General features: G+C 45.4%; 1 protein-coding gene across 1 annotated transcript; it reads left to right on the top strand.

The window, feature by feature from the left end:
* The first annotated feature begins 7,174 nt into the window (after nt 1–7,174).
* Nucleotides 7,175–14,913, top strand: LOC119456755 (solute carrier family 22 member 13). The gene is made up of 2 exons (XM_037718578.1): nt 7,175–8,818; nt 14,884–14,913. Exons 1-2 carry the CDS (start codon nt 7,175–7,177, stop codon nt 14,911–14,913), a joined length of 1,674 nt encoding a protein of 557 aa, XP_037574506.1.
* The last annotated feature ends 10,208 nt before the right edge of the window (nt 14,914–25,121 follow it).

Below are 25,121 nucleotides of genomic sequence, written 5' to 3'. Positions count from 1 at the left end.
CTTACAGGCGAAAATTCAAACAATTATTTCACTCCCCGGAGAAGGCATCATAAGTATACTGCTGATTCGGATTACCGATAAACAGAGACCGAGACCGTGAACGGAAAGGAAGAAAGAACTCCGACAAGACGTAGAATAAAATATTGTGCAATCCTTTGTTTACACCTCGGGCATTTCGCGATAACGACTTCAATGGCATTTCGTAAACTTTCTACGGTGCCATCAATACACCTAAACAAATTTGAAATTTCTCCAGAATGATTCCCTTAACTTGCATTTTACTGATATAAATTTTTTGACACACATGTACCCTGCAACAGAAAGCGTTTCAGTAGAATAAACTCCTATCAGCACACGTTTGATAATAACCTATGGCGCCTCCAAATCGCCTGTTTTCTCTTTTTTTTTTTTTCTTTACTCAAGAAAAACTTTACGCCGCCCAATTTTAATCTTGCTGTGGCTGATAGCTCTGAAACGACGCCCTGTTGAATGCCGCGTGCCAAATCTCAATTACATATATCAACATATCGTAACATGTCATATACATACCAACGTTCTTCTTCTTCCTTTTTTTTGTGTGTGTGTGTACACTCAGCCCGAGAATGGAATAACATTCCTTGATCGTCGGATCTCTTTTATCTACCATCATTTCTCGGTTCAAGACTGCTATGAAGAAGACCGTCTGTCAAGTCACGCCAACTAACCAGACGCACCAATTCTCTCTGTGACCACCTCTCATATATATAGTCCCAGTACTTGGGACCTTTGAGGTATATTACCCATATATTAAACCTCACGTGACCAAAATCCCCTAGAAATATGATTCCGTTAGATTTTATGGGTCTGTCAATAAATATTCGTCGATGTAAATTTGGAGCGGGAACTTCTACGCCGCTTCTAACTGCAATTAAAGTATCGTTGTAAAATAAAACAGAGGCCACACAACCAAAGTAATTCGTGCCACGAGAGCGACGTCCTTCTAAACACAGTTGGTTGCAGGGCCGATTCAAATTTAACGATTGTTGCAACCAAGCATCTTTTAGCAAAATAATAATAATAATAATAATAATAATAATAATAATAATAATAATAATAATAATAATAATAATAATAATAATAATAATTATAATAATAATAATAATAATAATAATAATTTTTATTGAGAAATTTAATTATTTAGCCAGCGCCTCTGCGCCACGCGGAGGGCCTGCGAGGTAGGGGTGGTTCGGGATGATTGTCTTGGCCGCCGACGCCGCATGCCGACACCTACGCCGGATTTTCGGCGACACGGGGCCCTTAACACTATCACGTTAATAACAATAATAATAATAATAATAATAATAATAATAATAATAATAATAATAATAATAATAATAATAATAATAATAATAATAATAATAATAGCTGTTATTGCGAGTTCTTAGGTACATGCATTTCTTGCCAGATTTGTCGAAGCCTTCGGAGAACTTGTATGGCAGAGACCCGACAGTCGCGGCAAAATCATGGACAGGTTCTCGAGCATAACTAATGCTCCAAAATATTAACTAAACCTCTTCAACATTTTCAATAACACGTACAAAAATTGACAGTCACTTTAGCATACGCCAAAGAGGATGAAGGTGAAAGCCTGCGCGCTCGAGACATTCATTAAATTACTTCGCGAAGAAATGCGGCGAACATTTGTTACTTTGACAGTATCTATCTATCTATCTATCTATCTATCTATCTATCTATCTATCTATCTATCTATCTATCTATCTATCTATCTATCTATCTCTATGTGTATCTATCTATCTAGCCGCCTACGTTTTGGTGCTCTCATGGTCGTTTCGTTAACTTGATATGTACCGAAATTGGCGTAGTATGACAAGAGTGTATGGCGAACATAAATCATAGGTCATGACATGAATGTTATGACATGCGTGTCATGTAGGTCATGAAACAGCCGCCTACGTCTTGGTCTTCTCATAGTCGTTTCCTCAAATAGGTAGGTACCAAAATTGGCATAGTGTGCCAAGAGTGTATGACGAATATGAATGATGTCATGATATAAATGTCATCACATGCGTGTCATGTAGGTTATGAAACAGCCGCCTAAAGTGACAATGACCCTGCGAAAAAAAGTATAACACTCAAAAACCACTGAAATGGGTTCGAACGTGGGTACTAAGTGAAGGAAGCACTAAAGCATGATGTAAGAAGTCACACTCATGAGCATGACTCAGCAAAAATTGCAATGACTCAGCGAAAAAAGATTAACACCGGGCCTCTTCGATTATCCGTCTGTGACAGTCCCGGGCTGTCCGAGAAGCTGCACGCGCAACACTCATTGGCTGAAAGCACCGCTTCCGGCAGTCCGGGACTGTCAGGGACAGATAATGGAAGAGGCCCACTCAAAAACCCCTGGAATGGGTTCGGACGTGGGCACTAAGTGAAGCAAACACTAAAGGATGATATTGGAAGTCATGTTCATGATCATGACTCAGCAAAAATGACAATGACTCAGCGAACACTCAAAACCACTCAAAAACTACTGGAATGGGTTCGGACGTGGGCACTGAGGGAAGGAAACACTAGAGGATGATGGTAGAAGTCATAGTCATGAGCATCACTCAGCAAAATTGACAATGACTCAGCGAAAAATGATTAACACTGAAAAACCACTGGAATGGGTTCGGACGTGGGCATTAAGTGAAGGAAACACTAAAGGATGCAGAGAAGTCATAGTCATGAGCATGACTACGCAAAATGACAATGAATCAGCGAAAGAAGGTTATAACACTCAAAAACCACCGTAATGGATTCGAACATAAATGATAGGTCATGACATGAATGTCATGATATGCGTGTCATGTAGGACATGAAACATCCGCCTACGTCTTGGTGCTCTCAAGGTCATTTCGTTAACTTGGTAGGCTGCCCACACTCTGCTTCGCATAACATCGATTCCCACAGGGCGTGGGATCTGCCGGCTTTTTTTTTATTACTTTTTTCCGATCAAAGGTGACGTTTTCGAGTGCCTTAATTAACTGTGCCTTAATTATTCTTGCCCTAATTAACATAAAATCTCACCGGTTAGAGTGCGTTAATTAACTCTATATTAATTAACTGTGCCTTAATTAACTTCGCTGTAATGCCAAAGACGGTGGGTTCGACTCTCACATAAGCTCGAGCGTTCGACTCCCACCGAAGATGGTGGGTTCTAGTGCCTGAATTAACTCTATCTTAATTAACACGATGACGACGGTGAACTATACGCACCATCAAAATTGTTGCGGTAGCTTTGCGTGCTTGACCCGCACACCATCAGAATGGTTGCGTGGGCGTTTGCTCATAGGTAAGACATGATGATGCCGGGTAGGTGGAGTAAGTGAATTACTACTCCGAGTCGCCATCGTGTACGATTTTGCTTCGACGACACGGTTTTCGCTCAACGACCTTGAAGGTGGACTGAACCACTAGACATAACGCACAGAAAAGAGCAGCAAAGGTGCTACACGTAATCGTCAAACAAAACGCGTCCCACTAGTACATGAATAAGCGCCCTAATTAACAATTGTACTAAAGAAAACAAGTGAAATAGACATAGGTAGAATGTTAAAACCAACCGCAACCAAAATAAAGGTCACCTTAATACGAGTTATATTTTTTTGTATATCCCTTCTTTTAAGGCGTTCTTTAACCCGGATAAACTTCGTTGATCCAGTACTGAAGTGGGGAGTTCATTAAAACAAATTCGGAATATAATATTGTCTCTGCCCTTTGCCATAAATAATTCTTGTGGTAGTACCAACATATCTGGGGAGATTGCGTAGATTCATATGCTTTATAGCGGGTACCTGAAAATTTTCATTCCAGAAATATCGCGGCACAACAGCAGAAAGAAGCACTGAATCAAAGTTTGGCATTTTCAGAGACCTGAATGGGTTATCCATATCAATGTTTGTATTGTAGGCTACACTTTTCAAGCGAAACTTGTATTGCGCTACAGATTTCGGTGGCGGCGTAGTCATGCAAAAAGTCACGTGTGGTGCAAACCCGCATTGGATATGCGTGTATGAGCCAGGGATAAGCGTGTATATGAGCCATGGACAAGAAATAAATAAAGAAACAAAAAAAGAAGGAAAGAAACAGCAGGTGCGGGGAAGCTGCCCGGCGCCGTATCACGTGACGCGCGTGACCAATCAGGGTCGTTTGTGTGTCGCGGGGAGGCAAAGGGAAAGAGAGAGGGTTCGCGCCCTCTTCGCCCAACCCCTGCCTCAAATCAGTTTCGGCGTCCAGATGGGAAGGCCGCGCGTAGTGCGTTCCGCCGAGGAGCACGCTGCGTGTGATCAACGGCGCCGCGAACCCGCTCGGGAAAGGGCTCGTCATCGACGTGCCGATTCTAGATTGAGGGCTTCCGAAGCCCAGGCGAAACGTCAACGAAGAGCCGTGGACCCCGAGTGGCGAGAGCACGATGTTGAGGCCAAACGTCAGCGAAGAGCCGTCCACACTGAGTTTAGGGCAAACGAAGCGGAACGCCTGCGACAGCGTCGTCTTGCCAGAAGCATCGCTTACCCCCATTTCCTCGACAGGGGAAGGGCTCTGAATTTTAATAATATTCGGTAATGAAAATGTTTACTTTGACTTTTTAAAAGCTGCTACAATTAAAAAAACAGCAGATACCATATCTTTAAAGGGAATAAGCTAGTGCACGCAAGATCATTTTCTTTATTTTAATAGGAGCATAGCTCCGAACGGGATAAAGTAAACACGCAGCTCGTCAAATTTTTGCATAAATGGAAGCCATGTATGTTCCATGTTAAATCATTGTCAGAGTGAACGCCTAGATATTCACCACTGTCTACATTTTCTATTGGGGAACAGTCAAGATTTAAACAGTCCAAATTCCAATACCACCTGATTGACTCCTCCTCTCCACCTCGCATTCGCTAAGCTTCGCTCTCCCCCATCTCGGCGAAGCTGCGGACGACGGAATGATCATTATAACGACGTTCTAACAGCTATGCTGCAAAAATCTAGAAAATTTCCCGAAAACCGTACTTGTACAGTTTACCGCATAGAATACGATGGTTAACTAAATAAAATGCCTTTGATACATCCAAAAAGAGTCCACAGGCCTCTTGGTATCGTTCGTATGTTTCGTGGAAGAAATGTCACAAAGCTTTAAAAAGTTCTTCCGTATGCCTAGAACAAGGCCGTACTGGAAAGTGATCAAATGTTGCGCTTAAGAACAAAGCTGTCCTTAACGTCAAGAACATTCCTTTCCAGCACGTGTGCTAAGAAACGAAATATGGATATAGGGCGGTAGGTTAATGGTTTTCACGCAACTCCTACTTTAAATATCGGAATAACACGTTCTCTCTTCATCATTTCATCGGATACAACAAACGTGTCTAGAATACTGTTAAAAAATGTCGCAGTTTCACCCGAAAGGCAAAGCATCAATTGCGATAGCAAATTAGTAGAGAGCTATTCGGAGTAGGGATAGTAGTTTTACCGACTGCATAAACTTGCACACATTGGCTTACTACCTGAATTAACAAGCGTGGTGTCAGCGCGCACAAGCAAACGGAATAGATCACACTCGATTACCGCAGACAACCACTGTGAAAACGCTGGAAGCAAGCGCAGCCGCCGCAGCGAGCGAAGGTTCGTGCGGTCTATCACTTCAACGGAGACCGAGCGGCGAATGCACAGCACATACAAAGGTCAGAGCCGTGTGCAGATCGCTTACAAGATACGGTGTGGGCAACTGCCGCAGCCGGGCAAAGTACAAGCACATTTCTTGGCAGAGTAGATCTGCCTCCCCCTCCCTCCCGCGCTGCTTTCCCGCTTTCCTCCTTTCGAGTGCGAGACTGAGTCGACAGTTCCCCTTGCGCCCGGTTCCAAGATACGCATTTCATGCCGCAGCACAGCATCAGCCCCCCCCCCTCCCTCCCTCCCATACCCTCACGGCCTTTCGCGTGACGTAAGTCGCGTTTGCTTTCCGCCGTACGTTCGCTCTCCGTGATAGCTCGCGCACCACGCGCGCTTTCACTCGCACATACGGCGCGCGGCGACGATTTTATCGCCCTTGGACTTTATGCGAAACCTCACGGTGACGGCGACGCCGATGGCAGAAATCTGCTTGAAGTGTCCATATAATTGCTATCGTAATAAAATATTTTTACAAATTTTATATATATTGCTGAAGCGGAACTGTTATAAATGGTAAACTCGGCGGTAATGCAGTTCCACTCAACGTGAAAGCTGGGGAAGTGCGGAGCCGGAGCAGTGATTCGCCGCTGTTTTCTTTGTATTTTCGTTGTATTTATCTTGTTTTATCCTGTTTATCTTGTGTTCAGCAATCCATCATCCGTTTCGACACCTGTGCTAAGGTACAACTGGTGGATAGTGGGGGTGGTGGTGGTGAAAAACTTTATTGAGTGATGACAGGAGAGAGTTTGGGACGGCCTTAAGGGCCGGCCTCTCACAAAATCTAGGAGGGGTCCCTAATCCGGAACCCCTGTGGCTTCTGCTGCAGCACGCGCTCGGGCCACTAGGGCGCGGTGATCCTCCAGGGGCGAGCAGCCGAGCAGGGCAGCCTCCCAGCTCTCTCGGGTAGGAGGGAATGGGAAGCGGTGTGGCGGGACCGCCGGGTTTGATGGGCAGGCCCACACCATGTGGAATGGGTCCGCGAACGGATGGTCACAGTGTGGGCAGGCCCCGGAGAATGCCGGGTTAAAGTGTCTGAGTATGACCGGGCACAATACCGTGTTGGTGTAGAGACGGAGGAGGTGGGTAACCGCCACGCACATGGAGCCAAAGCTTTGACGATGATAGAAGTGATCTTAACGAATTTCTGTTAGTTAATGCGCATAATGCTTGATTATTCCCGTCTTCTAAATTATTCTGAATCATGTTAGTTTGAACCGGTTTTGATAAATTCTGTATATGTTTTGACCCTGTTTTGAGCACTTCTTTTGAGCGTGATCACGCGGTAGACGATGACGCTGACAGCTCGGGCCCCTAAAGTGCTCCACCCTTAAAATATCATTGCGCATACGCTCGGCTGACCCTATAACGTGCCCTCTTTTCAATGGTACAGCGGTAGCGTCAGTTTTGTTGATGCGAACTTCCTTTTTCTCCAGCCCACGGTAGTAATAAAAAGAAGGTTTCATTTTTGTTCGCGATGTATTTGCTTGACAAATTCGGCCTCTTGCGGGACGATCCACGAGGAGTGGGTGAAGAAGAAGAGAACCAGGAGGAAAGAAGAAGCATGGGTATTCTTTTCCCGCAGAACCTCACAACCAAGTATTTATACGTGAGCGAGTCTTTTGATTGTTTCGACGCGATTGGAAATGGCATGGTGCAGAAGCGGATGTTGTTCATCGCCGCCATTTGTGTGTACATCGCGGCGGTCAACATACACATCGTGCCGTTAATCTCGACCGACGTCGGACACTGGTGCAAGAGGCCGCCGCATTCCAACGTGTCCCAGGCTGACTGGAGGAATGCGGCTATTCCTTTGGACGCGTCTGGAAAGCCAAGCCAATGTAGCATGTACGAAAATCCCGAGCAGCCCGACAACGCGACGACTGTGCTTTGCCTGGACTGGGAGTACGAAGAGCGCTGGCCCAGGGAGAGTGCCGTGACCACGTGGAACATGGTCTGCTCGAGGCAGTCGCTCATCGCCGTGATGATCGTGGTACAGAACTTTGGAACCGCTTTGTGTGTGACTGTAGCCGGATACCTTGCAGACCGCATTGGTCGGAAGTCTGTAGTGATGCCGTCGCTGGTGGTCATGCTGCTGTCGACTGTCATTTTGTGCGTTTCCACTGCTTACCCCGTGTTCGCAGCGACGTTATTCTTCGCAGCGGGCTCCAATGCCGTCGCTATGACCGTCGCCTCCTTGATCCTCTTCGAGGTATCCACTCACGCAAACAGGCCTCTGTTGAACGTCTTTGCCTCAACGTTCGGTGTCCTCTCTTCCGATCTGTCGATGGCAATCCTGGAGCGAGCCGAGCTAGACTGGCAGCTCAGATTAGCGCTCTTCCTCCTGCCAGCGCTGTTGGTGCTGCCAGCGTTCTGCTTCATTGATGAGTCACCGCGCTGGCTTGTGGCGAAGTCCAAGCTCCCCGAAGCGAAAAACATCATGCTGGCAGCCGCCGAGGTCAACCACTTTCCTCTCTCGAACACGATGTGCCTGCTGGAGAGACTGAAGGCAGACATCGACGGCCCCTTTGGGGAGCCTACGTCGGCCGAGGCAGCCATGCTGGGCAAATCGGCCATCCGAAAGCACGCGGTGATTATATTTACCTGCACTTTTACAACGCTCTTCGGTTACTACAGCACAATTATTTCACCGATCTGGGAAGACGATCCGGCGCTTCACTGGTTCGCATTCGGGGCGGCTGTGTTGGCGTACGCCGCTACAAATGTTCTGATCAGGAAGGTAACCATGCTATCAACAATCGCCGGACTGTTCGGGCTGCTATTTGGACTCCATTGCCTACTAAGCATCGCAATCGTAGGTGCGCCGGTGATCGTCAGCAAGGTTCTGTTGGTGGTGACAAAGGTTTTATACGTAGTCACCGCCATCATTGTTCCTTGCTACTCCCTGGAACTCTTCCCGACCGCCGTGCGCGGCTTGACCACGTGCTGCGGCTTCGGCTGCGGTGTATTCGGTGCCGCCAGTGCCGCCATGGTTCTTCTGCTCAACCTCGAGGGACGTTATGATATCGCATTCGCTCTACCGGCGTTGTTGCTCTTCGGCTCATTGCTGGCGATGTGTAGCCTTCCGCGTACCACGACGGTCGAGTGCGCCAAGACGACCGTGAGCTCTAACACAGCAACCCCTAATACCAAACAAGACGTGGAGCTTATGAAGAAAACATTGGCGATGACGATGACGCCTGGCCAAACTACACGGAAGAGCCGGGCAAGACTTGGGGTTAAACAAGTGGCGCGCGACAGAAGGTGCAGTAGATGACAAACAAACAATTCGCGTGCATCGTAAAGTCGAAGTGATTCGAGTGTGTGCCTGAGATGGTGAGGTCAAAAGAGACGAACAAATATAGCATAGTATTGTATACGATGATCGATGTGTTCGTGGTGGCGCATGTGTCAGTGGGCATCACCTGCGACGTATGTTATGAAGACTCCTAGAGTTGCTGCTTGCACGGTTTCATTTATCCAAGTTGTATAGACTACTCGAGATTTTAAATTGCCTCTATTTTCCTCCCGCATGGATAAAAAAAAAGAAAGCGCTGGTTTTAGTACAACGCTTTGCTGGTCGTCTGTCGGAATGTAATGGACGACGACTTTCAGAAGTTAGCATTTTGCCCTGTGCTAGTTCCCGGGTTGTCTTAAAGAAAACCTTCGAGACATTTGCGATAAGCAATAAGAAGAAGCCAATGATAACCTTTATTTTACCATGACAATCGCCCTATTAGCTAAACAATGCATGGCCTGTCTGCATCGCACACTTTTTCCTTGGTGTCCAGCAACCAGCGGTTGCCAGTGTGTGCATGCTATCTAATTCATTCGGTGCATGCGCAGTATAGGACGCTTTAACGTCTCATTATTGTTGTGCCATTACTGGTAAAGCCCCGATCAGACGCCGTATGAAGCACGCGCATGGATTAGCAATGGCGGGGGCGGCAATAGTACCTGGCGGGGGCGGCAACTGTACAGTGGTAACACTGTTTAAAAAAGCCGGCAGATCCCACGCCCTGTGGGAATCAATGTTTTGCGAAGCAGTGTGCGGGGGGAGCCTACCAAGTTAACGAAACGAGCATGAGAGCACCAAGACGTAGGCGGCTCTTTCATGACCTACATGACGCGCATGTCATGACATTCAGTCCTCAGATGTCCCTTTAGCTACACCTAAGAGACCTTAAGGCGAAAGCCTTAGTCATGCTCATGACTATGACTTCTACCACAATTACTTTGTGTTTGCTTCACTTAGTGCCCACGTCCGAACCCACTGCATTGGTTTTTTGAGTCCTAATCTTTTTTTCGCTGAGTTATTCTCATTTTTTCTGAGTCATGGTCATGATTATGACCTCTACCATCATCCTTTAGTGTTTCCTTTACTTAGTGCCCACGTCCGAACTTATTTCAGTGGTTTTTGAGTGTTAATCTTTTTCCGCTGGGACATTGTCATTTTTGCTGAGTCATGCTCATGACTATGACTTCTACAAGCATCCTTTAGTGTTTCCTTCACTTAGTACCCATGTCCGAACCTATTTCAATGGCTTTTGAGTGTTAATCTTATTCGCTGTCATTGTCATGACCTACATGACATGCATGTCATGACATTTATGTCATGACCTATCATTTATGTTCGCCATACACTCCTGTCATACTATGCCAATTTTGGTACCTACTAAGTTAACAACACGACCATGAGAGCACCAAGACGTAGGCGGCTAGATAGAGATAGATAGATAGATAGATAGATAGATAGATAGATAGATAGATAGATAGATAGATAGATAGATAGATAGATAGATAGATAGATAGATAGATAGATAGATAGATAGATAGATAGATAGATAGATAGATAGATAGATAGATAGATAGATAGATAGATAGATAGATAGATAGATAGATAGATAGAAGAAAAAGAAAGAGAACGAAAGGAAAAGAACGAAAGGAAAAGGAAGAAAGGACAAGAAAGAAAGAACGTCACCTCGTAGTTTGCAGGAGTGCCCGAGAGTTAGCCGCGGCCGGGTACCGTGGGGCGACCTGCAGAGGTTTGACCAACTGATAGTCACTTACCAAATCGCCCAGCACCACAGACAATCTCGTAAAACATACCTCTCGGGACACAGTTCCCTCATCAAAGCGCAAGAGACGATCACGAAGCAGCTTCAGACTAACACTTGTCCACTTCCAACCTGGCTACATCATATTCCGTACTCTCTACACTTTCCTGTGCCCTCATCTGTGGAGAGCCCACCGCGCTCCACCCCATGAGACTGGTCTTCCAGCGTAACCCCCAACCTAGATGTATTTCTTAATCCCTCTGACGAGCAGTGCGAGAGATAGAGAGAGCTGACCAGCTCTCGTCCTGAGGACCAGCCACCGGGCGACGACGGCAGCAAAATCCACCGGGATCCTGGACTCAGGACACCGCCCACCACCCGAAATTCCTGAGCTTTAATAAGCGTGTATCCCTCCTCCTCCTCCGTTGCATGTAAAAGAACGTCAGGTAAAAATTAATCTGGAACCCAAAACGGGGCGCTTCTCAGTGTTGCTGTTGGATGTTAAACCACGCGAATAGGCATAAAAAAAAAGTGACTCGCCATCCAGGCCCTGCAAAAGTGTATGTCCAGCTAAGTTGTTGAAAATCACGGCTACAACTGCTGAAGGGGGTAGACAATGCTATATTGCTTTAGAGAAATGCTACTAGGGGTAATTTAGAGTAATGGTAGTAATTGGATTAATGGCAACTTTGGCAGCACGCCACCGCTGGTCGTATTGCAGTTTTCTTACCGTTTGCAGCTCCTCGTATTCACGCTGCTCCGCGGAAGTCCTACCTATACATTGCCTACCCATAGCGGTGCTGCAACAATAGCTAAATTAGTTGCTAGACTGGTTCTTTCACATATGACAGGCTAGTGACGTCACTCCCCACGTCGCAAGTTGCCGTCTCCGCGGCAGCTTGCGCCACAGTATTCTTTACCGGGAAACGTATGCGGGGAGAGCTAAATGCTTCACATTGTTATCAGGAGCGCCATACTATCAATGATGTGGTTTGGATGCTCGCTTTCTGCTTGTTCTTTATTGCAACGAATGCTGTGCTGCAACAAATGCATACAACGGTTAACGTTGTATGCGTGATACCGCATACAACGTACAGTTTGTTATACAACGTTTGTTTGTACAACAGTTTGTTATACAACGGCTTGTTTTGATATAATCTAAACAAGCCGTCTTCCACCATCGTGGGCAGAAGCGCCGAATCGGATGCTGAACTGCTAGCTGCGATAAGGCTCGTTAGATTAAAGACCGTTCCCATATCTGTCGCCACTGAAGAAAATCAGTCGTTGAAACAATTAGCCACCGCTTGCGGTGGAGTACCGAAATATTTTAGTACCGGATCTAAGTAGGACTTGTTCCCTAATCTCATTCAGTAGAGGCCACACCTTTGCTGGTTTATTACGTGAAAAAGGAAATTCACCGCTAAAATAGCTTCTCTTGGAACAGCGCATCATTGCTGTAGCATTGTTTCGTGCGTTTCGGTAAAGACTCTTCAAAGCTTCGTCTTCTAGATGCTTTCAACATCGTTTCTTCCCAAGTTCGTCTTTCTCTAGGATAGCTTTCAATACTCGATTATTTGCCCAGTGTAACAGCTCGATAAAAGCTTGAGCTCGATAAAAGCATCCACAAAATTTTTGAGCGTCAAAGACTGTTCCAAGGATAATAAGAAGAAGAAGAAGAAAAAGAAGAAGTCATCGAGATATATGAAATACTTAATCTCCTAAACTCACTGCGGTGCGCCTTACCCAGTACACCCAGCACAAATATATGCGGCATTACGTCGTCATCGTCTTCATCATCTTCTGCCTACTTATGTCCACTGCAGGACGAAGGTATCTCGCAGTGATCTCCAATTCTCTCTGTTTTGCGCCTGTTGAGCCCATCTCATGCCTACGTATTTCGTATTTTCATCACATCACTGCATTTTCTGCCGTTCTCGACTACGATTTTCTTGCCTTTGCACTCATTGTATGACTATAATGATACACCGGTTATCTGTCCTACGCATTACACGGCCTGTCCAGCTCCATTTATTGTGCTTATAATATCGACTACCCCCGTCTCCTCTCTATCTACACTTCCTTCTTCATGTGTCTCGACGTTACGCGTATATATATATATATATATATATATATATATATATATATATATATATATTCTTTTTTTTTCACTGCTCGTTGCGCTCTTCCTAAGTTCTCCTCCAGTTTTTTCTTACAGCCATTTGCAAACATATTAACGTACGCTTCCTGTACTCCTTGATACTGCGTAGCCAATGCAAACAAGGAAAATGAAAATTAACTTCTGGACTTTTACGTGCCAAAACCACGATCTTGTTATGAGGCACGCCGTAGTGGGAGACTCCGAATTAATTTTTACCACCTGGGGTACATTAAAATGCACCCAATGCACTGGTACACTGGCGTTTTTGCAGTTCGGCCCCCATCGAAATGCGGCCGCCTGCGGCCGGGATTCGTTCCCGCGATCTCGTTTTAACAGGAAGCATATATGAATATCGTAGCAATTGTCTATAAAGATTCAACGGCGACAATGCGTATTCGTACCCACCGTGTTATTCCAGGGGCTCTGACGTTACCTGCTAACCTCGAGGCCGTGGGTTCAATTCCGGCCGCGGCTACCGCATACCAATGGAAGCGGAATGAAACAACGCTCGTGTACTGTGTATTTGGTACACGTTACAGACCCCCAGGTGGTCAAAATTAGTCTAGAGCCCCCCCCCCCCCCTCCCCACTACGTTGTGCCTCATAATCAGATCGTGTTTCTGGCACGCATAACCTCAGAAAGTAAATAATTTTAATCGGTATTGATTGGTAAAAAAAAATTTGCGCATATGGAAGAAGTGGACGAGACCCGGGTCCGTCCACTTCTGGGACCCGGGTGGACGGACCCGGGTCCGTCCACCCGGGTCCGTCCAGCCGTCCACCACCAGGCCGGCGAATTTAGAGATAATTTATTAACCTATAACAAGATTACTAAACACTACTATCTAGGATGCAGACAATATCCATTGCCACATTCAAAACTGAACAGGGCTCAGGCAGTTTCTCTGCGACTATTGCAAACAGGAACTTATCCCACGCCGTACCACCTTGATAAAATTCATCCAGAAAGGGAAATTAAGAAAGATTGTCATGCGTGCAATGGCATCATTGCCCGCATGACGTCTTTGCATGCCATCAATGCATGCATGACATCATTGCATGCTTGCGGGATGCCCCGCGACTCTCACCAACCATGCAGAAGAATGGCTCCTTTGCTTGAAAGAAGATGCTACCATTAGAAGAAGATGCTATCGAGTTCATCGTTTCAAGATCAGCTATCGGGTGTCCAGAGGGCCCGCGATGTCGCTGAAGGGCTGGGCCTAACGGTGCCATCGTGGGTGCGGCCCGCATCGGCTTGAAAAAGTCGAGCCTCGGGACTTCTGTAAATAAAAAGTTTTCCCACACACACCACCAATGACGCACAGCGCATTTTTGTTCCCGCGAGGCACGCTACTCACGGGACTGTTCCTCCTTGCCCCTGCCACGGCTTAAGATACACCGCTCTCAATGATGCGTTTTATTAAATATTTACAATTTTGTCAAACAATGTTTTATGTCTACATTGCTTCGCAGAGAGATTCAGCTATATACTATGTGCAGACTTCTAACATGATATCTTCACTCGCTTATTTAGAGGGGCAGTAATTTTTAATCACTATTTTACCGGGCGTATAAGTGCACCATTCAGAAATTTCTTAATTTCGTGTGTTCCGCCGCAATTACTGCACGTACTTGAAAGTTTCTTCGTAGATGTCCTGGCATATAGTGTGCATTTTTTCGATTGTTTAATCCGGATTTCTAATATTTTCAAAGCTTAGTAAAATACTTTCTCTAAACCTAGAACTGCGATCTACCATATTTATTTCTGTTTATTTCTAGTTTCAGCGGTGTCTTTAGTCAGCGCGAAATCTTATTAACAAAATCGCGGTGGGGTAAAAATCAAGATCACTGTAAGATTACAATTCTGCAACGGCTTCAGGAACACAAAATTATTTTCTGAAGTTCGAAAGTCACGAATAAGTGTTTCAAGACTCCACTGATATACTTCATGTTCTGTCATGATTCCTTGCAGCCTTCCACGGCTGAGGATCGAACTCGTTGAATTTTCATTCCCCGGCCAGCAGGGTGAAGATTGGTTTTCTAATCTTACATTCCTTAATAAAAAAAACAGAAACTGACTTAATTCGGACAGGAAAACCAAGCAAGAATAAATCCGGCTTTGCTCATTCGAGGAGGCATTCCCAATTAATGCGAGAAGCGCGACGCCTAGTATTTCGTTTTTCTGCCCGTGCCTTCACGTGGCTGCTCACTTTTAATCCCTGCAAAGCAAACTCATGCAAGTCAGTTAATGAGAAGAAATGCTCCTTCGCAAACTCCAGCACTCTGTTTTACTCCTTGGTTTTGCCAAGCAACGTGGTGCACAAGAAATACCAGACAAACTCCAGGATCAGGATCTCAAGTAAAAAACGCCAAACAGTTCCATTTTTAGAAACTGCATTGAAGTTCTTCATCCGGTGAAAGCCAGTCCGTTAGACAGCTTCGTGCTAAGGCTTCCATTCTCGTAAGATAGTTTAGTGTACACGAAAGGTGACAAATAAGTGCCGGCTCTTGTACATGTTTTTATTCCTGTACTATACGAGCAAGCTAGTGCCATTCTTACAAGCCAGTAGGTAGTGGCACACACAACAGTGTCATACTTTGTTCATACGCTCCATTACAGTCGACTGACAGCTGAACACGACAGGCATCGCTGCATAGGTCTTCAAACTTTATTTTCGTCCCGATTATTCGTTGAGCAGTACTCGAAAGCTATATGAGAATGCTGAAGTTGGTCGAAATGTCGTTAGGTCATCATTGCTCTGATTTTTTTTTAAGTGCGTTGGTCCTCGTCAAACCGAGTTACGGCACTTGACGTCCTCCAGTCACTCTATAGAAATACCACGTCCCCGAAAGCCATGGTCTGATACGTCTGGCACTGAAGGACAGTCGCATCACGCCATGTTGATAGTGCACGCAGTCGGCGCACAAAGGTTGTCTAGATAACATTGTGGGCCGCGTACGCAGTATGAAAATGAATGCACAACCCTGCATTCTTTTCGATAGTCCACAGCTTAGCTGTCCAGTGCGCTGACAGACAGATCCCAAATAAAAGCAGGCCGAATGTATCGTATGTACATTTACTTAAAGCAGAGTGGCCCTCCCTCAGATAGCCTGTTCCCATTGCACAAAGTCGCATTCCTTTGGCAGGACTGCATATCTTACCCCAACAAGTGAATGGGAATGAGCAGGAAGGTTAAGAACGCACGCGAAATACGAGAGAGTGACCGCGTGAGCGGTATGCGAGTGGTGCGAACTCTCGTCTTGTAACTCGCGGAAGCACTATCAGTGAGGAAATTCTGGCCTTACAAGCCCTGATGGCCACGTTCGCCGCATCGCTGACAAAAGTGGGTTATCGCTGCTGCACCAGCACTACAGAGCATGCGTGAGCGGGCTATAAGCTTCTTGCATGTAAAAGATACATTCGAACTCTGTCGAAGGAAGGCAGTATACGAGCGAAAGAACCACAGGAGTTCTGTGCTTAGGAGACGTCAGCGGCGCATTGTCAGGGTTCATTGTGAATCCTGCATACACTCTTGCAACGAAAGTTATAAAAATATACCAGTTGTCTGTTGGTACCCTTCCCTCTGAAAAAATGTTTCCGCACTAATTGTGGCGTATCTTGTCCCCGAACAATAATAGTCACCTGTCTTGCTTGCGTTTTCTCTCTCGGAAACACTGCGCTCGCTATTTTCCTTTGAAGAATACTATGTGTCACCCTGATAAGGCGCGTTCTGTGCGCGACCTTTAAGTTCTTGGCGCGTAGAGTAAAAAAAAAAAAAAGGAACCCACTCAAGGAAAATAGCAATCTCGAGGGTCGATTGGACGTCGAAACACCTCTATTACACCCTTAATTTCTCTGAAATTCTCGAGAAGGGGTGCATTCGCTAGCAAAACATACATTTTGCAGAATTTAAGGGTGCTCAGGCACTTCAAAGTGAAAAGTCATTAGTGTTCATTTCCCAGCGGTTTGCGCCAAGTCAGTGTTCGAGCACGTCACATGGCAGGACTGTGGATATATATACATGCGCATGGCGTCATCGGTAGTATAGTAGAAAGACATAGCTTTTTCTGTGATTTCCTACCCGGTCTATCACTTTTTACCACTGGCTTCGTTTAAGTTGTTTCAACTCGAAGTTGTTTTATCGATCAGCTGCCAATCGTCAGTGAATCATAGCGCGTCAGTCAATCATAGTTCTTCAAGCACATGTTCTTTCTAGCGTAGCATCTGGGCCGGCGAAATATTATGCACAGTTCCATAAAGTATCGGTTGGAATAAACATTCGCAGGTGCATGCGGAGAAGTATTCTACCAATTATACCACAGCATTTATTGTGGAAGTGACGCGCTCCAGTCGTAAAGTCCTCGTCTCGCCTTCCAGCTTTTCCCATCTTAGTGCTAGCGTCACCTAAATTATTTCACCGTGGTGCTGATTTATAAACACGTTCGGCAGTATATTACACTCCTGTAACATGTGAAGCCGAAAGCCAGCTGCACACTTGGTAATGCGCCGTCTCGCATCGTCGCGTTGCTGCTTTCGCAGTTCGGCATCTTCGGCTCGTTTTCGACGCTTAGCTGCGGCTTCGCGCGCTCGTGTAGCGAGGTCAGACTCGCGCCAACGACATTTCTCTTCGACTTTAAATTACATCCTCTCAGCAGGAGATTGAAACGTAGGCTGTACTGTGTGTTGTATGGGTGACTTCAATGAAAGTATATATGCACTGTTCGCTTCACTTTGCTAAGCGCTTGTAGCTTCAGGCTTACGGGTCTATGTGCCATGGCATTTTTTGCTTGCTTACGGGGGTATGAGCAATTGAGGTTACGTGTTTTGTTTTTTTTTTTTACCACTCGACTAGACGCCGTGTTTCTGTACATTGTATGCGTGATTCCAATAATTGTATGCACTGCACGCTTCACTTTGCTTATGGCGTGTAGCCGCTGCATTACCAGAGGGATGAGCCATGCATTCTTGCTTGCTTAGGGGGGTATTAGCCATTGCTGATAATGGCAATTTTTTACAACCACTGGACCAGACGACGCGTTTTTTTTTTTTTTTCGTCAAGGCCACCGGGTGGTATGAGCTATTGAAGGCTTTCGCCTTAATAAACTGAAACACTGAAAAATGTGGCGTCAGCCTATCAAGCAGCTAGAGGCACTATTGCGCTCTTAAAGTGCTGTATTGTTCCCGGTAGTTGTTTCGGCGGAGTGGTCGAACGAAAGATGTTTCACGTCAAATGAAAAAAAAAAAATTGTCGGCCCTTCCACTCTGTGAAGATGGTTAACCAGCGGAGCTGAAACGTGCGGGGCCCCGCTTTTTATCACTGGGTTAATCTCTAGGGTTCATTAAAGTATTTCTCAATTATGAGGTTACACACACGTTCAGCCGCGATGGAGAGAACGACGTCACTGATGGTGACGTCGTTCGACCGCAGTCCGCAATTGTCGCTTGCGTTCGATGTCTCGAGTTTGCTCAGCGGCGTGAAAAAGTTGCAGTGGACGAGAGGTAACACTTCAGGCTGGCAAAATACAGGTCCGCAGTTCGAATCCAGGCTGCGCGGCTTTTGTCGCGGTTATTTTTTATGAAAGCCTCGGTAAGCCCTTCGAGATTACTTTGGCGCACATCCGAAATATGAGGGTAATAAAGGATATCGCCGCACAAATAAAACGTAGTGAGGATTTCGGCAACGCAAACATTGAGGGAAGGGTCGAATCCCAAAAAATCACGTTTTCATGTCGGTATAAGAGAATAAGTTGCAGACACAAGAAGAATTAACACCCTTAAGGGTACAATTTTGTTAGTATCAAAGCACGCAAGTCCGATGACGATTATTGTTTGGGAACAGGATAAGCGTCAAAGAGTGTAAGCTTTTCTTACAGTGTTAAACTTCATTGAAGATCTAGTTATTTAGAAAGGAGAAAAGTTCTTGCTACACGAGGATTAAACCACTATATTAAGGCGACGGCGCACCCTCGTCAGTACAGGCACGGCCGAGTCAAACCCCAGTGCAGTTGGTAGACATCGAAATCACGAAAGGCCTCCAAGGCGTGCAAGAGATTACTGGTTGAGCCTTTGCACAAGCACTTATATATAGCCGAAGTCTGGTCTTGCTTCCCGCAAGACGATGGAGGTTACGTTCATTGGAAACAACGCTGTCCTAATCCCGCTCCGCACTCTCTGGATAAATCACCCACGGGACTGTTCTTTAACAAGTTGCACACTTACGGCATGTTTAATGTTAGCGATCGCTTCCTTGCTTCCCAGAGATCCTCCTTCTATCCTGTTTTGTTCTCTCTTTTTTTCTTTGTGCTATAACTCTCTGCGCACAGAAGCGAGATACTTTCATGCGATGCGATTTTAATAAAAATAAGAAAATAAATACTTTTTTCGTCTTCGCTTGCCTTCCTTAGCAAACAAGTATGTTGGAGAGGGTGGTGAAAGAAGTTAACTCGGTATTGGTAACGGTTAAATATAGGATCTACACTGGTTCGGAATAATCACAACTTGCCTACTGCAAGTCAGCGTCTATAAAGCTAAATGAGCAAACTAGGAACCTCATATATGGACGACTTCGCAACACCTACTACTCCCAGCCTTCGCCGTTGAATGCTCGAAACATTTTGTACATATCTGCATCACCGAGTGAATGTGTTGCTTCATGTCAGTATGTGGCGACCAGTGTGTCCTGAGCAAGTGTTGGAGAACGTATGTTTTTTTTTTTCTTTTTTTTTCTTCCTAATAAGCAGATGTAACCGAAGTGAAGTATTCGTCGTCCCCTTTGGGAACGTTCGCCTTAAATGTTCAACATCAACTTACAAGTTGTTTTTCAACGTTCCATATTGTACTGCAAAACGTTTTTAATCTCTGCTGTGTTACGTTCATTATCCGCATTATGCTTTAGAATTTTGAGAAAGTACTTTAAATGTTAAAGATAAACATTTCGTGTAAAAGGACAAACATTTCATTTCATTTCATTTCATTTCATGTAAACAATTCAGTTGTCCGCAACCAGGCAGATATCTGCCTCTTTGCGGACAACTGAATTAAAGATTATGACAACTCCACCGAATCTTTTTTTTTTTTTAATGTACACCTCGTAGGCCTTTGCTCTCAAGGGCTACGAAAATTGTCTGCGCACCTGTCAAAGCGCCAAAAACGCCTATAAGCCTCACACCATCTCACCCCTGAAGAAGGAGGCGTTCGGGCTACGAAGCCTAGGCTCTTTAAAATAAATTTTGCTTGGAGCTTTGCTTCTCTTTATAGTACTTTAATTGTTGGTGTTTATATTTTGCGCAGCTGCTGATCCAAGCACACACCAAGGGCACAATGGGAGATCTTTGTTCGTTTCGCGGCCTATTCAGTTGCGGCAACGTCACAAAGTGGCAGAATGCAAACTTTGTGACAATGGCAGCGAGAGAGCAGCCAATGGGCTAGCGGTGAACTTCCCGGACGTCAAATGTCCGGGTAGTTCATCGTTTTTGGTGACTTCAACATGACGACACGCTCCTGTCAATCATTTTGATTACGAGCGCGTCGTCTACTAGGAGCAGAACGCGACGAGAGATGTGAAGTTTGAGCGATCATCCGCTCGCTACGAGACCGGCTTAGCATGGCACCACTCGTAGATTGGATTGGATTGGATTGGATTGCAACGGCGGCTGCGGCTACGGAATGTTTTACCGCTTGCCGATAGGCTGCTCTCTCCCTCCCGTTCTCAAAAAAATCGTGAATGCTGACACTTTGTGACGTTACAGCAGCTGAACAGAACAAAGATTTCCGATCGCGCCTCAAGTGAATTTGGTGAATAACGCAGGCTAATGGATGCACAAGACTTTCATAAGAAATTAGTTGAAGAGAACGTATGCATAAAGCAAAACCTGCACACACGATCTTTGTGAAACAGCTTTAAACAGCGTTACTCTGCGTTGCTTCAGTTCTGACAACAGGCTTTTTTTTTTTCAGAAAACAATCACATTCATTTTTGTACACGATTAAGGCCATGACTAGTGTGCTAGGTGACGCCTCCAATATGCAGACAACTTGCCGAAAATATTGTGATTAGTGTAAATAAAACCCTCTTAAAATTGCAAGAACTGATTTTCTTTAAATGCAGCTACCCCGACTACGCCTATTCTCAATAAGTTACGCAATACGAATTCCAATTACAGCCTTACACTTGAAACGCCTGCGCAAAGTTCCGAGCGGTAAAAGGGCCTTGGTCGTCGCCATCTTTATCACCATTCAATTTTTTTTTTTTTTTTTTTTTTTTGCAGCGCAACAAAAATTGTGTGTGCCCATGGAGAGGGGGGGGGGGGGGGGGGCACTGCCGCCCTGCTCCAAAATCTCGGAGGGCGCGTGCCCCCGATTTTCTCTCGTCCCCGGAGCCCCTGTTCCAACTCCATTCCGGTGTATTAAGGCTAACTAGAATAACCAATACTGTACACCTTTCTAATCCACTAAAACATAAGGCACGGAGATTGCACACTGTAATATCTTAGCCTGTCATTTTTCGTTCCAGTTCTCGTTCTGCGGTCCTGAATACAATCAACCTAACGATCACCACTTAAAATTCACATTTTACTAATACTACTAGCCATATGGTCCAATTGCCATCCAGGTGGCTAACCCCAATAATTGGGCCATATTTCCCCAACATATGTTGCGTAAGTACCGTAAGTCAGCGATCTATCGCTTTCTCACTGCGATCGCCATCATGACTGGTGGGCGCCCGTAAGAGGGCCAATAACGAAGTACAATTACGTAAGAGCTTTCTAAATACCATCTCTGAACTATTTTTTTTTTCAAGCAACCATACACGCTGGCAGTTTGTGACTTACCGGCGTGGCAACTAGGCATTCGGAATCGCGCTTGCCGCGAAAGCTTCTTGGAGCAACCTGTGCAACGTATCACTTTCGGTTCAATGGCGTGTCTATATTTTATAACAAAACTCTTACAAAAGCTTCCTTTTTGGTACAGTTCGAGCTGAAAGCTTTCCATGGCCGGGCAGCTTATCTTGTATACTCAAAGCGCTTAAATCCAGGTTAATGATTGAGCTGCAGCAGCGATTCAGCGCTTGTGTAATACATCAAGCATGGTCATGACTGCCGAGATGAATCTGGATAATTGCACATACGGCGCAGTACACCGCTATTAGGAGATTAAGCCTCACGACATCGTCGCGCTTATACCATGCAGTATAAAAATGATTGTGTAACGTCTTAAAAAAACTTGCCTTGCTTCAGAACGCTGTTAACGAGATGTAGGTATATTTTCTGCGCCCTTTATAAGCGCATTTCGGTATGGGCTAAGTTGTTATATGGACCTTTTTTTTTTGCGGAATGTCTGACAGTTTCAAAACGGCTATGCAATTTTTTACAAGTATTTGTAGTCCTATTTTCTGGAAAGCTATGCGAGTGTCCTACGGCGTACTTTCGATCAGGGTCGAATACGATCGGGATCGAATTTCTCGGTAGCGATTGGCTTCTTTGCGCAAGCTACGGGAGGAAGCCAATCACGGTCTAGAATTTTGATCCGAATCGGGCTCAATCGCGATCGAAAGTAGCCGTGTAGCACCGGTATTATTTTTTCAATGTCATAATGTTTCTAAAATCAGGCAGAACCCCAAAGCTCAATCAATCACCTGGACGGTTCAGAGTTGCTTCTGCAGGTATCTCTGTGAGGGTGCATTGATGTCTGCATCACCTTCAGTATTGGATCTGAGTTTTAATTATTGTTCAATAAGATTAAGTTATTACCCAAATGCATGCACACAAACTAATGGCGAAGAACATGACTTGGGATGGCTGCAATCAAACTTCATTCGTAGTGGTCTGTTTAATGAGGCAATTGACACGAAAGAAAGAAAGAAACAAACAAACAAAGATGACTTGCAAGAACATACGGCTTTCAGAGCAGTACTCACATGGAGAATTATTGCGTACAAAAAGAGGTGCACTCCTTCGCAATGAAGTGCTTATTAACGTGCGTGCGAGGCGTCCTTAATAGTGGCGTCCTGTAAGGATGCTAATGAGCCGTCTTGATCGTTACCTCGGAAAAGAGGTTTTCCAATTACTTATTCAGTTGCCGCATGATACGTATCTAAGTATATTAAAGCCAAATAAGGGCGCTTCTAGAAAAGCCACAACAAACATACAATTGCATCGCCAGCAAGCTTGCCATGCTTACATTCTGTCGAGTTCTGGGTTCCCGCCTTTTCTAAGCAATACGCTGGCCCCGGCATACTCCGAACAGAAAGGCAGCCCTGCTTTAGTTCAGTAATCTTGTCACACGCGGTTCCGGGTTTGATTAACCCTGGTCGACGCCCTTTTGGAGTCATTGCATGTCAAACAGCTTGGACAGAAATCAGCCAGCTGCCATTAATTCTAGCACTGGACTGCTGCAGCTAGTGGAGCAGCAGCGATGTTTGTCAAGAAGTGCGAACGCGACTTAATGACGGAGAAAAACAAACATCTATGTTACAGTGACCGCTCAGATGGCAAATGAACTCTTATTTCATTGCACGTTTTTCTTCGTCTTTCCGGGGCTTTACGTGCCAAAACCAGTTCTGGTTATGAGGCACGCCGTAGTGGAGGGCTCCGTATTTCTCTGTATTTCTTATTCTACGAACAATTGGATCGGCTTCTCGCGGAAACAACACGTGCTGTCTGCTATACCACAACATCTTAAATGCCGTTTGTAGCTTCTTAAGTTTGCTTAGAGCGTCCGCTCTGCGCCCGACCGGCCTACACGCGCCAGAAAATACCACACAGATATACGTACAGTGGGAAAACAGTTGCCAAAAACTTGGCACCTACGGGGCAGGCTTCTTAAAAAGTGTCTTTACTATCGCTGGTCTGAACGCGAACCACACGACTCGTGGGACTTGAGGTGGCCTCGTATTCGAAGCAACGTGGGAACCCGTCGTGACGTAGAAAGAAAACTGTTCACTTGTCAAGCCTTCGCCCCGGGCTCTACATTCGGGTATCGGCGACGGTCGAAACAAGGAGACACGTTCGGCCACGAAAGTACTCCGTAACGAGACTTTTTAACAAGCCGTTTATGAAATGCAAAAGTCAACGCTCACAGCTCGCAAGAATCATCAGAATAGACGGCGGAGTGGGACGCATAGAAACATTCTACGGGCTAGATGAATACGTGACACCATTCCTGTTTATTATTATTATTTTTTTTTTTTGAAAGGCAAGCCACATCGTTATACACGCGTGCATATAGGGGCCAGCCTGTTTCTTGTACATCAATTCGGTTGCTTTCCTTGACGACAAAAGTAAGAACTTATTCTAAGTAATTCTGCTAAGCGTGCTTGTACTTCTAAAAGGAAGCATATTGAGAGCCAACCTCGCTCACGCGCCATTGAAGAATGCTCGGTAGTTACTACCGAATGGATTGTTAAATAAGGAAGATTTGGCCATATCTCTGTCGCATGCTAGTACGACCATTCACGGAAGCTGCGCATATTTAGTGATTTTATGTATAGGAAACATGGTCGTTATTGTTATGCGATTATGCCTTTTTCTTTCCTTGCTGGGTAATGACAGTGACGTGACATTTAACTTTCTATTTCTGAATTAAATTATGGAGTTGAAATTACGGAGTTTTGCGTGCCAAAACCACGATCTCATTATGAGGCAGGGCGTAGTGGGGAGGCTCCGGAATAATTTTGACCACCAGGGGTTCTTTAACGTCCACCTAAATCAAAGTACACGAGTGTTTTCCCATTCCGCCCCCATCTAAATGCGGCCCCCGTGGCCGGGATAAATTATGGAGTTCACTTTTCGAAAATACAGCATATGGGCGCGCGTTCAATTGCCGGCCGCGGCTGCCGGCAATAGCCCCATTTTGACCGCCTGTGATTCTCTCTCTCTCTCAAACACTCCCCCCCCCCCCACACACACACACACAAACACACACGCACAGTGACAGGTCATTCGTAAGGCCGGATTCGCTTCCGCTTATTTCCATCTCTTTCAGAAAGGAAACACTCAGCTGAAAGATCACTACTTCAACACGATTTCTTAAATAAAGCTTAGATCGCAGAAGGGTGTTCGAATCGTTCAGGAAAGGAAACTTCCAGGACCTATCCGCAATTTGGCAGGAATTGCTCTGCAAGGGGACTATTTCGAAGATGAGAGTCTTTGAATCCACATAAATAAATTGCTTTTTTTTTTTTTGCAAAGCACAGCCAGTCTCGAAACTTT

The sequence above is a fragment of the Dermacentor silvarum genome, chromosome 6, assembly GCF_013339745.2.
Source record: "Dermacentor silvarum isolate Dsil-2018 chromosome 6, BIME_Dsil_1.4, whole genome shotgun sequence".
NCBI classification, from domain to species: Eukaryota; Metazoa; Arthropoda; class Arachnida; order Ixodida; family Ixodidae; genus Dermacentor; species Dermacentor silvarum.
The sequence above is the reverse complement of the archived record's forward strand: the minus strand, read 5'-3'. Positions and strand labels throughout refer to the sequence as shown.

Excerpts from the sequence above, each read along its gene's own strand:
- LOC119456755 (XM_037718578.1), top strand. The coding sequence starts at position 7,175 with ATGTATTTGCTTGACAAATTCGGCCTCTTGCGGGACGATCCACGAGGA. Across the intron at positions 8,819-14,883 it reads TCGAGTGCGCCAAGACGACC|CCTTCCACGGCTGAGGATCG; the intron begins GTGAGCTCTAAC and ends GATTCCTTGCAG.